The sequence below is a fragment of the Rhinatrema bivittatum genome, chromosome 3 (assembly GCF_901001135.1).
Source record: "Rhinatrema bivittatum chromosome 3, aRhiBiv1.1, whole genome shotgun sequence".
In the NCBI taxonomy this organism is placed as follows: Eukaryota; Metazoa; Chordata; class Amphibia; order Gymnophiona; family Rhinatrematidae; genus Rhinatrema; species Rhinatrema bivittatum.
This window is the reverse complement of record NC_042617.1, coordinates 272,732,679-272,746,902: the sequence shown is the minus strand read 5'-3', so window position 1 is coordinate 272,746,902 and position 14,224 is coordinate 272,732,679. Positions and strand designations below refer to the sequence as shown.

Sequence of the window (14,224 nt, the reverse complement as noted above, 5' to 3'; positions counted from 1 at the left end):
CTTTTTCATTCGGCCGCGAACTTTAACGTCATCTCGGGACACGGAAAAAGGGGCCAGAGCAAAGCAGGCGGAAGTGAGGCAGCGGGTAAGTGTGGGCGGAAGTGAGGCGGCGGAGGAGCGGTGGGCTGCTGTGGGCGGAAGTGATGTTTGACGGACCCGCAGTGCGGCCGAGGTCCGGAGGAGAGAGAGTGGAGTCCGCAGCCCCCGCCATGGAAGCGGTGAGAGGGGCGGGAAGGTTAGGTGGTGGGGGAGGGAAGAGAGTGAGACTTAATATATTGGAGAGAGGAAAAGAAGAAACTTCCGTAGAGAGTCAGCTATGCAGATAAAGAAAGAGTGACCATTATTAATATTCTGAAAAACCCTGAGAGCATTTACAGCCACAAAGGAACTAATACGCAGGGTCTGACTCTCTTGCGCTCCCCTTCTCATTAGTATCTTATCAGGATTATTAGATCAAACGGTTGGAAATGTTCTGCAGACAAAGGAAATATCAAGCAGTAGGTTGACAAGTAATGGGGTAAAACGATGGAACCTGGTAACTACCGATATGTTTGACAGAGAAACGCGGAGTCGGGACTGCAGGAGGCATTAAGTATCGCATAGCGGAAGGAATAATAGGAATTCTGTTGAAGGGTTGGCAAATGGGCGAGAATGAGAACTACGTGAATGTGTGCGTGCGATGGGGCAAAACCCGGACTGGATCAGCCTTTTCCTTATGACATGGAGCCGTATGTGTGTTCAAGGAAATCTAACGTGTTTGTTTTTAAAAGAAATAATGTAAACAGTTGGTACAGTGTTGATATTGTGTGCCTGGATTCTGTTAGAGCATTTCACACCGTGCTTTATAGGAGGTTGATGGGGGGGGGGGGGGGAAAAAGAGTACAAAAACATGCGAGAAAGTTTGCAAGTGAATTTTATAAATATGGATAACAGCAAGTAATTATGAATGGAGTCTCATTGCCCAATTGTGCTATAGGTTGAGGGAGGGTCGGGCGTCAGTGCTGGGTCCCTTGTTATTTGCATTAAGATTTATGACAATATTGACGTTATTTATCTGTGGGTTTTGTATATGGCTCTAAATACCGAGCCCGGGTACACAGAATTGGTCATAAGGTGGATGTAGGATGTTTGACTATGCAATTCTGAGTCCTTTTCTGTGCAGCCTGAAGGTAATTTCCGCGTTCCAACTCCAAATTGCTCCATCCTGATCGTGTCAGGGATGGCCGGTGCCTTCTGTTCTGTCTTTGGGATTGATGCCAACCCACTGAAGACTGCCTTTAGTTTTTCTTTGAAGCACCCAACCCTTCTTTCTTTTGCCCTGCCTTAGTACAAGATCTGTTTGGGAGGTAGTGGTTGTTCATCCTGATAATGTTTGGTCAAGTTGTGTTCTCAGCAACATTTCCTGGCCCCTGATTGTTATTACCTCTAATAATGTTAAAGTAATCAGGGATTTGCTAAAACCTTTCTCTAGTTGCTCACTCAGAAAGAATGTTATAAGCCCAATATTGCTCTCTATATGTAGCAGTCTTGGCAATGGTTGGTGAATGACATTGGGTGCAGACCGGTTTAAGGTGTAGGGAGAGGGTGTCCCTGTTAAAAAAAAAAAAAAAAAAAAAAAAAAAAAAATGTGAGTGAGGGGCACAGAGTTGGACACTGCGTGTGAGCAAAGTAGTTCTACAGTTAGCCAGATAAATTGATCTGGCAAATTTTAAGACATCCAGTGATATTTAGCAGTGTGCCTGCACCACTGAATATCCCTGCAAAGTTAGCCAGATAAACTCAGCCCACTAGCAGCTGAATATGAACCTCCTGTGTTTTTAAACATTTATTAGCATTCTCCAATGACCAACAGGGCTGAATTAGTCATGTGACATGATCTGACATTACCAAATGGACCTCTCCAAGCTCAGTAAAATTTGCTTAGCATGCTCAGTGGTTTCCCCATGAGCTGTCTCATGAGCCCGTTAGTTTGATTTTGTCCAAGTTTCTGCACGGATGTGTGGCAACTCTCCTGATATTTTTCTTCTCTACCTCATTGGAGTTCCTTTTTTTTCTGCCTTGGCAGCCCCTCAACAACACCCTTAAGTGCTACCTCTTAAAAAAAAAAATTCAATTGTAAGAGCATGATATCCATGGAGAGGCCCAAGAAGAAGCCAGTTGTCAGCAGTTTCAAGTCTTGTAATTACAGACTCCACATCTTAATCACCAGTGTCCAAGAGATCTGCTACAGGTTGTTGGCCCAGAACACGACATTGAAGTCTGCTACAATTGTGGTTGAATGGCCCTTTCTAAGATCCAGCAATTACAGACCTAGAAAATGAAGGCTGGCTGGAGGACACTCAGGGAAAGTGCCCACAAGTCCAGTCAATAGAAGCCATTCCTCCTCTTGAAGCGGGGTCTCCATTAAACTCTTGTCATGTGGAATTGCGGAAGGGCTCTTATCACCACTCTGCAGTGAAAGCTCCCCCATCATTTGTTGTATCTGCAGGCTTGGGGGTGAGAGAAGCACAGAGGTGCTTGTTGCCAGAAGAGGCGCAGTCGTTGGCGCTTAAACGGGTATCCCCAAGGCAGAGCTCTTTGTACCCAAAAGGAAAGAAACATCGTGGCACTGGGCTCCTTCATCAGTGTCCACCTTGGTTGGTGCCATGCCACAAGTTCCATTGTCCTTTTTTTATTTAGAACCCTCCTTGGTGCCAGAACACCCTTTCTCCCCATATCCCCATGCACCCAGAGTCTTGGTGCCTTTGGCATGACGTGTGCATTCCATGGTGCCATCTGCATGGAAGCTGGAAACACCAGCACTGACCACCCCCCCCCCCCCTCCATTATTCCTATCGTATCGATGAAGGAGGTGTTGGAGGGTAATTCTACTGGTGCGGAGGTCCAAGTCTCAGCAGTGGAGCCTGTCTAGATCAGCATAGAGCACCTCTGAGCCTTTCCTTTCATTATGGCCAAGCAGTTCATCTCTTCTACAGTAGATGGAAGAGGATTTGTCTTTTCCAACTCCGACCCAAAGCTCGCAGCAGTCAGTGTATTTGTGAAGAATTTCTTTCCCTACCTGGCTCCTGAAGACAGGAGAGGTTTCAGTGCCCTTCTATCAAAAAAAATGGGTGAGAGATTCTCTTAAATGAGGGCACCCACCAGCATCACACCACGGTATGCAAGAGCTACCAGCAATGTTTGTTAGCCCTTAACCTTTCGGCAAGCCTTCACCTCGTAGTAAGGGAGTCCCGCCCTGAGTCAGAGGACAAGGACAATTTGGCTAGGCCAGCGATCCTTCGAGATATTTCCCGTCCGAGGTAACGAAGGTCTCCGCGTTGGTTGCCCTTTTCATCATCTGGGTCAGGGATCAGTGTTTCCTCTTTACCTGGATCAGAGGAAAGTTAATAGGGATCTTTTGCCAGAATTGTCAGCACTCTTCATTACCTGTGGACCTCTGCTATTCCAAGTTCCTAGATAAGTTAGCAAAAGCATTTAAATATTAATATCATGAAGGAAATAGATCCAAGAACAGAGATTTTTTTTTACTTTTAGCTCCTAGAGCCCCCAGCAGACTTGGCAGCAATCCTGGTGCACAAACTGTTCGAAGAACTGCAGAATCCCACCATGTGCCTGTGTGGCCAGGAAATTGGATCTCAAATATGAGATGCAACCAGCTCTTGGTTTTAGCATGGACAGTTGTTTTTTGGTTTTTTTTTTTTATCTTCATGGTGGAGGAATTTGTGGGATTGTCAGCTGTGTTGACACTGGCAGGGTTGTTGTGTTTTCGAATCCTGATTTGCTACCCCTGGCCAAAGTGCCTCACTCTGCGGTCTTTATGGTTTCCTTTCCCCCAAATAGCAGCAGAAGGATTTGACTTGAACATCAAAGCTCATATGGGAAGGCAAGAGGTTGACCCCACAAAGCATAGGAGGCATTTGCAGTTGTTAAGTTCATGATGCAACAAGCTGGTAAATAGATTGATTAGTAGTGCCTCATGCTTTAGTCCTGGGATATTTGGGAAGGATTAGAAGGAAAAGGCTCCAGGGGCGATCCGGGTAACTATAGACCAGTGAGCCTAGCTTCAGTGCCGGGAAAAATAGTGGAAACTATTCTCAAGATCAAAATCGTAGAGCAGATAGAAAGACATGATTTAATGGAACACAGTCAACAGGGATTTACCCAAGGGAAGTCTTGCCTAACAAATCTGCTTCATTTTTTGAAACAGTTTAATAAACGTGAACCGGTAGATATGGTGTATTTGGATTTTCAGAAGGTGTTTGACAAAGTCTCTCGAGAGGGTTCTACGAAAACTAAAAAGTCATGGGATAGGAGGCGATGTCCTTTCGTGGATTACAAACTGGTTAAAAGACAGGAAACAGAGTAGGGTTAAATGGTCAATTTTCTCAGTGGAAAAGGGTAAACAGTGGAGTGCCTCAGAGATCTGTACTTGGACCGGTGCTTTTCAATATATATATAAATGATCTGGAAAGGAATACGACGAGTGAGGTTATCAAATTTGTGGATGATACAAAATTATTCAGAGTAGTTAAATCACAAGTGGATTGTGATAAATTACAGGAGGACCTTGCAAGACTGGAAGATTGGGCATCCAAATGGCAGACGAAATTTAATGTGGACAAGTGCAAGGTGTTGCATATAGGGAAAAATAACCCTTGCTGTAGTTACACGATGTTAGGTTCCATATTAGGAGCTACCACCCAGGAAAAAGATCTAGGCATCATAGTGGATAATACTTTAAAATTGTCGGCTCAGTGTGCTGCAACAGTCAAAAAAGCAAACAGAATGTTGGGAATTATTAGGAAGGGAATGGTGAATAAAACGGAAAATGTCATAATGCCTCTGTATCGCTCCATGGTGAGACCGCACCTTGAATACTGTGTACAATTCTGGTCGCCGCATCTCAAAAAAGATATAGTTGTGATGGCGAAGGTACAGAGAAGGGCAACCAAAATGATAAAGGGGATGGAACAGCTCCCCTATGAGGAAAGGCTGAAGAGGTTAGGGCTGTTCAGCTTGGAGAAGACACGGCTGAGGGGGGATATGATAGAGGTGTTTAAGATCATGAGAGGTCTTGAAGGAGTAGAAGTGACTCAATAATAGAAGGACTAGGGGGCACACATTTAAAACTAATCGGAGAAAGTTCTTTTTTACTCAACGCACAATTAAACACTGGAATTTGTTGCCAGAGGATGTGGTTAATGCAGTTAGTATAGCTGTGTTTAAAAAAGGTTTGGATATGTTCTTGGAGAAGTCCATTACCTGCTCTTAATTAAGTTGACTTAGAAAATAGCCACTGCTATTACTAGCAATGGTTACATGGAATAGACTTAGTTTTTGGGTACTTGCCAGGATCTTGTGGCCTGGTTTTGGCCACTGTTGGAAACAGGATGCTGGGCTTGATGGACCCTTGGTCTGACCCAGTATGGCATGTTCTTATGTTAATCACAATCTTAATTAATCATTCACTGTCTGAAGGAATTATACAATATGAATTAAAACAAGTGGTAAAACGGATACTAAAAAATAAGGGGTAGATTTTAAAAGGTGCATGCGGGTGTACATGTGCGTGCGTTACCCGGCATGCACACATGTACACCCGATTTTATAACATGCGCGTGCATGTTATAAAATCGGGGGTTGGCACACGCAAGGGGGTGCACCTTGCACGTGCTGAGCCGCACTGCCTTCCCACTCCTTCCCCTAACTTTTCTCCCCCCTAGCCCTACTCTAACCACCCCCCTGACCTTTGCTTACCTTTCGTGCCTGCCTCTGGGCAAGCTGTGCGTGCCAGCAGCCTGTTGGCACATGATCCTCCGTGTCTGAGGCCTCTGTCCCCGCCCCCGGACGCCCCTTTAGTAAAGCCCCGGGACTTACACACGTCCCGGGGCTTTACGCGTGTCGCCGGGCCTTTTTAAAATAGGCCCGGCACGCGTAAACCCCCCCCCACGTGCATAAGGCTTTGAAAATCTGGCCCTAACTCTGGTAGAACTGATAATTAGGACAACTATTGTCCAATATCCAACCTGCCGTTTATAGCAAAAGTTCTTGAGAAAGCAGTGTTATAACAGCTTGTAAGTTACTTGGAAGATCAAAATATTCTCTACCCAAACCAATTTGGAGTTAGGGAACATCACTCACCTGAAACATTACTGCACTTATTAACAAACTCAGTTTTAAGAGGGCTTGAAACAGATAAATTTTATTGCCTTGTGCTAATTGACAACAGCAGCCTTTGACTCCATAACCTGTTATGCCATCAGATGAGAAACATAGGGATTGACAGCATGGTTCACAGATGGTTCACTTCATTCCTGTCTAACAGAACGTTCCAAGTCAAACTAGCCAACTACACATCTGACACCTTCCAGTGTGATTCAGGTGTCCCTCAAGGCTCAGCCCTTTCAGCAATACTATTTATTTAACATCTACATGCTCCTATTTTGTAAATTACTAATGAATCTAGGAATAACCACCTTCTTATATGCTGTCAACTTACAATTTTACATACCATTCTCTAGATCTTTTGAGAAAACAGCTTCGATACTCCATTGCATTTATGAAAGCAATACAACAAGAACTATCATAGCTTAAACTGACATTAAACCCTAAATAGACAGAAATAATCTGGCTGAGCAGAAATTCGACAGTTAAACCACCTGCCCTAGACCTGGGTAATTTTCAAATTAATCCCTCAAATCAAGTACGGGATTAAGGTATGCAGTTAGATGAGAACCTCACAATGAAATGCACATCAGTAAATTAAGATAGATTACACCAAGTTGCGTATTCTTCTCTTGCAGACTTCCATACTATATTGCAAACTCTAATCTTCTCAAACCTTGATTACTGCAACTCCCTACTACTAGGTCTACCAGCAAGTCATTTAAAACCATTACAACTATTGCAAAATGCTGCAGCAAGACCTATTACTAGGATCCAGAAAATATGATCATATTACACCAGTGCTGGTATCACTGCATTGGCTACTAGTACAATCCAGAATCTACTATAAGGTGTTAATGATAATATTCAACATCATTCACGACAGTAACATCGGCTTATTAGGCATGACATCTCAACCTTACAATCCTCAATGAACACTAAGATCTCAAAATAAAGGGCTATTGTCTATTCTCACATTACAAAGAACACATGTGACGCAAATAAGAGATTGAGTGTTTTCCATATCTGGTCCAAAAATCTGGAATTCTCTGCCTGAGGCAGACAGACAGAGATTCAAACAGGAATTAAAAGCATGGCTGTTCTGGAATGCATATAATTTATCTTAGTCGTCAGAATATACAGAACCACAAAAAACAAGAAGGACAAAAGTTATTAATTGAACCTTGAAGAATAAATCAAATGATAGAATGCAAGATCCTCAAAACAACTCATTGACTAAGACGTGAAAACCATCACTTCGTACTATCATTATCCAAACTCTTTGCCTTATGTACTAGAGCAATGTTAATATGTACTAGAAAATTGAATTTGTTAGATTTGATAGTTAAATGCCTGCCTTTGCATACCACCCCGTAACCAATCCATATTTGGCTGTTAAATGTGTTATAATTATGAATGTCATTCTGTAAACCATTGTGATCTATAAATAGAGCGACAGTATATAAAATGTCTAAATAAATAAATAAGTGCTCCATGAGCCCATTCCACATAAACCTGCTCCAATAAGGATAAACAAACATCTCTGAGTGCTACAGAAATAAACAAAGCTTCAGAGCCTTCCTTTTCTTAGTAGAAATAACAGAGGGGAGGAACCCTGGCTCTCCCCGGTGCAGAGAACCTCTGACTGTATATCATCTCCAGGGGATCTGAGTTCTAATACCACACCTTTTCCTCTCCTTGGTGTAATAATTCTTCTCTTGGGTTTAGGGGCTGAGCTGAACCCGCTACAGTGCTCCAGGGTAAGAAGGTAAACTCCTATTTGAGCATGTCATAGCCATGCAGAACTGAGGGTCAAACCATTGATTCATAATATTCTAATTATGCCTTCTAATGGACCATAAAAACAGGCTAAACATTTCTTATTGATCAGTTCAGAAGATCATCATTTAATCATCCTGGTAGGAATTAGTTTTAACTGAGCCATAATTAGATCCTTGTAAATAAATCTGTCTATACAGTGTCATAGATTGTTTTATATCATCAAACTTTCTGTCAGTAGCACTGATCATTTTGGGTGATGCTTATGTTCATCTCTACTCAGTCACCTCACTCCTGACCCCCTCCTCCCAAGACTCACCGATAGTCCCTGGTGGTCCAGCGGGGGCCTGGGAGTGATTTCCCACTCCCGGGCTATCGGCTGCCAGTAATCAAAATGGCGCCAGCAGCCCTTTGCCCTTACCATGTGACAGGGGCGACCGGTGCCATTGGCCGGCCCCTGTCACATGGTAGGAGCAATGGATGGCCAGCCAATGACACCGGTAGCCCCTGTCACATGGTAAGGGCAAAGGGCTGCCGGCACCATTTTGATTACTGGCAGCCATTGGCCCGGGAGTGACCGATCACTCCCGGGCCCCTGCTGGACCACCAGGGGCTATCAGTGAGTCTTTGGGGGGGGGGGGTATCAGGAGGGAGAGCCAATGGCACCGGCCAGCCAATGGCACTGGTAGCCCCTGTCACATGGTAAGGACAAAGGGCCACCAGCGCCATTTTGATTACTGGCAGCCGACGGCCCGGGAGAGGGATATCTGTCTCTGGCCCACCACTGGACCATCGAGGACTTTAGTTGAGTCTTGGAGGGATGGAGGGATTAAACAGGGAGGCCAGCCATGGAGGAGAGGAGGTGGAATTTACTGGCAGCTGATGACCCGGGAGTGGGAGATGGCTCCTGCCCCCCCCCCCCCCCCCCACCTACTGGATCACCATGGACTTTCGAGTTTTGCAGGGATCAGGAGGGTGGGGGCTATCCACTTATATGCATGTATAAGTTGAGCCAGCTTTTTTGTGCCTTTTTTAAATTGCTGTTGGGTTTCTTTAAGATTCAAGGAAAAAAACCCAATCTAGCTTGAAATTAGATAAAATCTCTCTTTGGATTTAGCTGTCACTAATAATCTCTGTTTAGATATTAATATTGGGGCATACATTTGCTGAGGCTTCCTTTAAAGCAAGGACAGAGAATTCCAGAAACAGTCCTGCCCTAACTAGAGTGGGGGCTGCTGACTCACAGAGCCAGCAGGGGATAATTTGATCCTTTGTGGGCTGTGCTTGCCAGGAGACAGGAAGCACTAAAGCTTCTTGTGTCCAGCTAAGTAAAAGTTTAGTAAACCAATCAGGGGGAGGGTCTCAAAACTCAATTGCAGATACAGGGTCCTGAGAACAACCTTGACCAAGGGTTAACTGTTTAATGCCCACCCACCCCTAGGTTTGTTTTTCTTATATAGTCTGCCTAAATACATAATGGGCAACTAGATAAATTAGTAAATTGGTATTTCCTTAGGTGTTATCCATCAAATAAATTTACCAAAATGAGGACAATCCAATGTAACTATTGTGGAGCCTTTATTCTGAGAGAAATCATCTGGAAAGTTAGGGCTTGCCCCATTTGTTCAGAACTCTATTCCTTGAAAAAGGAGCTGGCTGAAGTTAAAGCTGAATTAGCTGCAATAAAGAAAGTTTCACCCACTTTACATTATTCAGGAATTAATTCCCCATTACCATAAAAAAAACCCAAAAGTCAAGGAAAAATGGATTTATAGTGGGCTCAGGTAGGATAAGACCTGTGACCCACAGACACCCATTATTGACAGCTGTGCAGCCCACAAGTTTACCCCCCCCCCCCCCACACACACACACAAGGCATTAAGGAACTAAAAAAAAAAACAAAACTGGATTACAGTGGGCTCTGGTAGAATTAGACCTATGATGCAGAGACACACACTGTATCAAGTGACACAAGTACAAATTAAATACGGAAGAAGTTCTTGAGAAAGAGATTGAAGTGTTATCTGAAAAGAAAGAAGAAACCCAATGCATACAGAAATTCCATAATACAATCAGTAACCAAAAGAAAAAGCTCACTATACTGGGGGACTGTGTTATCAGAGGCACTAATCTGGGAACTCTCAGCGAGGGAAACACTACAGTTAAAAGCCTCACAGGATCATCGGCCAGCAGAAATGCTATTCAAATAGTCAGTGACATAGGACATTAGAATGTCACCCCCCAAATACAAATGCAATAAAAAAGGGCAAAGTGGATAACAAAAGTCAGCTAAATAAGTCATATAGAGAGCCCAAGAAAAGAATTAACCTGTACCAGAATAGCTGGAAAGCTATATACACAAATGCTTGTAGTTTTAGGCAATAAAATCCCAGACCTGCAAGCCCTAATGGTAGAGGAGGACTTGGACATTGTTGCTGTCACGGAGATGTGGTTCACAGATTCACATGATTGGGATACTGCCATACCGGGATATTAAGGAAGGACAGAGAGGCAGAAAAGGGGGAGGAGTGGCTCTTTATATCTAAAACAATATCCAAGCATCCGAGCTGCAGGGAAAATGGGGCAAAGAAGAAGCACTATGGGCTGACCTAAAAAAAGATGATGGGGCATCCATTTTTATTGGCGTGGTTTACAGGCCTCCAAATCAAATGGAAGTATTAGACAGAGATCTGATTGAAGACATCCAAAAGATGAGTAAGAAGGGAGATGTGGTGATTGTTGGAGATTTTAATCTGCCAGATGTAGACTGGAGAATCCCTTCTGCAGAATCTAACAGTAGTAGAGAGATAGTGGATGCCCTACAAGGGTCTCTATTCAAACAATTGGTAATGGAACCCACGAGGGAGGGAGCTATACTAGATTTAGTGCTTACTAATGGAGATGTGTCTGATGTCCAGGTGGGTGCCCACCTCAGCACCACTGATCATCAAACAGTATGGTTTAATATCACAAACAGGATACGGAGAAGAAGCATGAAGACCTGAGTTTTGCAGTTCAAAAACACAGACTTTGAAATGGGGAAGTACCTGGAGGAAGAACTAGAAGGCTGGGAGAACATAAGAGATGTGGAACAGTGGGCCAAACTAAAAGGAGCAATAACCAAAAGAAAAGCAAGAGAAAAATGAAACCTATCTGGCACTCAAAGGAGGTGGCTGACAAAATAAAAGCTAAAAGAACAGCGTTCAAGAAATATAAAAGATACCAAAGGGAGGAGCACAAGGAAGAATATCTGGTGGAACTGAGGGAGACTAAGAAAGCAATCAAGATGGCAAAAACTCAAGCGGAAGAAATGATTGCCAAAGAGGTAAAGCGAGGTGACAAAACATTTTTCAGATACATCGGAGAAAGGAGAAAAGTCCAAAGTGGTATAGTGAAATTGAAAGGTGAAAAGGATCAATGGGTGGAGACAGATGAAGAAATGGCAGAAATATTAAACGAATACTTCAGTTCAGTGTTTACTAAAGAGGACCCTGGAGAAGGACTGTCGCTAGGTAACAAGAAACTGGAGGGGAGTGGAGTAGATGTAACTCCATTTACAGAAGAGATTGTATGGGAAGAGCTAGGAAAACAAAGTGGACAAAGCCATGGGGCCTGATGAGGTTCATCCCAGGATACTGAAGGAGCTCAGAGATGTGCTGGCGGGTCCGCTGCATGACCTGTTCAATAGATCCCTAGAAACGGGAGTGGTGCTGAGTGATTGGAGAAGAGCGGTGGTGGTCCCGCTTCACAGGAGTGGGAGCAGAGAGGAGGCTGGAAACTACAGGCCGGTTAGCCTCACCTCGATAGGAAAAGTAATGGAGTTGCAGCTGAAAGAAAGAATAGTGAACTATCTACAGTCAGAAGAATTGCTGGACCAGAGGCAGCATGGATTCACCAGGGGAAGGTCCTGTCAGACAAATCGGATTGACTTTTTTTGATTGGGTGACTAACTAATTAGATCGAGGAAGAGCGCTCGGTCATCTACTTGGATTTCAGCAAAGCTTTTGATACGGTCCCGTACAGGAGGCTTGTGAATAAAATGAGAAGCTTAGGAGTGAGTGCCGAGGTGATGGCCTGGATTGCAAACTGGTTGACGGACAGAATACAATGTGTGATGGTAAATGGAACTTACTCTGAAGAGAGAGCGGTGTTAAGCAGAGTGCTGCAAGGATCAGTGTTAGGACCGGTCCTGTTCAATATCTTTGTGAGCAACATTGCGGATGGGATAGAAGGTAAGGTTTGTCTTTTTTGCGGATAACTAACATCTGCAACATAGTGGACATGCCGGAAGGAGTGGAGAGAATGAGATGGGATTTAAGGAAGCTGGAAGAGTGGTCGAAGATATGGCAGCTGAGATTCAATGCCAAGAAGTGCAGAGTCATGCATATGGGGTGTGGAAATCCAAAAGAACTGTATTTGATGGGGGATGAAGGCCTGATGTGCACGGACCAGGAGAGAGACCTTGGGGTGATAGTGTCTAACGATCTGAAGTTGGCGAAACAATGTAACAGGGCGATAGCTAAAGCCGAAAGACTTCTGGGCTGTTTTAAAAATACTGCTGAGTTGGAAAAGCAAAAATTTGATATAGATGTAGTAGAAAAACGGGTTTTGCAAATTGAGAAAATTCAGAGCCACCAGATAAATGTAGAAGGGGAAACTAATAAAAGATTAGAAAATATAGTAAGATCTTTAAATCTAAGAGTTAATAATTTTCCAATTATAAGCAAAATGGACCCCATGGAATTGTTTAGGAATTATACATTACAAATCTTGAAAATTCCTGAAAAATGTCTACCAGTGATAGTTAAAGCCTACTATTTGGGGAGTAAAAAAAGTGAGATTGAATTAGATCGAATAGTAAAGAATGGTAAAGGAATGGAAACAAGTAGTAATTCCATAGATATATCCGATTTATTACAAAAATCACAAGATGATTTGGAAATAAAGACAAGAGGGACATTATTAGTTTAATTTGCATTCTCCTCAGATAGGGATAATATATTGAGGTCTTTTTTCCGTAGTAAGCTAAATACTTCCTACAGTCAAAAAGTATGGATCTTTCCTGATCTCACTAAATCTACTCAAATTCGTAGGAAAAACCTTTTGCAATATAGGAAGTAGTATTAGATAAGGGGGGATATTTCAACTTAAAATACCCATGTAAGTGTATTATTAATTTGGAAGGTAAGAACTATTCATTTTTAGACCCAGCTGGTTTGAAGGATCTACTTGCATAAAATGACTGGCTCTAATAATTAAGACTGGTCTTAGATAATGTATATTCTTCAGGTTTAAATGTTTTACCCTTGTATGCCGTTCAGTTTAGAGAGGATTTCACTGATATTTTTCTTTTGATTTATGATTGACAAAAGGGTTGATAAAGGAAAAGTATATGATTAAGTTGTAATATGGTTAGATGTTTATTCAACTCAGTCATTATGATGTTTCAATGTTATATTTTGTTTATTGTAATGAAATGAAAAGCAATAAATAAAGAATTAAAAAAAAAAAGAATTCTGGGCTGCATAGAGAGAGGAATATCTAGTAAGAGAAAGGAAGTGATGATCCCCTTGAACAAGGCCTTGGTGAGGCCTCACCTGGAGCACTGTGTTCAGTTCTTGAGACTGTTTCTCCAAAGGTGTTGCGATCCCGGGACGGCCCCGGAACCGGCACTCACCCCGCCGCGTTCCCGTCTCTGTCTCCCGCGCCCCGGGGCTGCAGGGACCCCAGCCGCAGCGTCCCCAGCGCATGGCCGGCTCTCCCGGGCCTGCAGGGCCCTCAGGCACCGTGCCTCGGCCTCCCTCTCGCTGCCGGCGTTCCCCGCGGTTGGCTCCACCCCCTTAGGCAGGCGCGCGCACGCGCGCATCCCTGCCCTGTATTTAAAGGGCCCAGCGCGGGAAAAGCCAAATCAGCCCTGGATGACGTCAGACGCTGCAGGGCTACTTAAGCCCTGCAGCTGCAGCCATTCCCTGCCTTGCAGCGAGGTTCCCAGGTTTACCTGTCTCCAGTTGCTGCGTTCCTGTGTCATCTCGGTCTCCTGTGGTTCCTGATCCCGGACTGGCTTACGGTGTTCCCTTGGCTTCTGACCCCGGTGCGGCTTACGGTGATTCCTCTGGCTTCTGACCCTGGACTGGCTTACGACGACTCTCTGGCCTCTGACCCCGGTTTGGCTTACAGCGATCCCTTGGCTTCTGATCCTGGACTGGCAAGCGAAGATTCTCTGGTACACGACTCTGGACTGGTGAGCGACGACCTTGGACTCCGTCTGACTCAGCCCCCG

General features: G+C 43.9%; 1 protein-coding gene across 3 annotated transcripts in view; it reads left to right on the top strand.

The window, feature by feature from the left end:
- Positions 1–4: 4 nt before the first annotated feature.
- PRKAG1 (protein kinase AMP-activated non-catalytic subunit gamma 1) overlaps positions 5–14,224 on the top strand; it is an 81,837-nt gene continuing 67,617 nt past the window's right edge. Inside the window, exon 1 of one of the 3 annotated variants that reach the window (XM_029594652.1) lies at positions 5–85. Coding sequence is in view for 2 of the 3 variants with exons in the window: in XM_029594649.1 (XP_029450509.1) it covers positions 144–218 (75 nt within the window). In the remaining variant the exon portion in view is untranslated. The other 2 variants (XM_029594649.1, XM_029594651.1) reach the window with 2 other exon arrangements.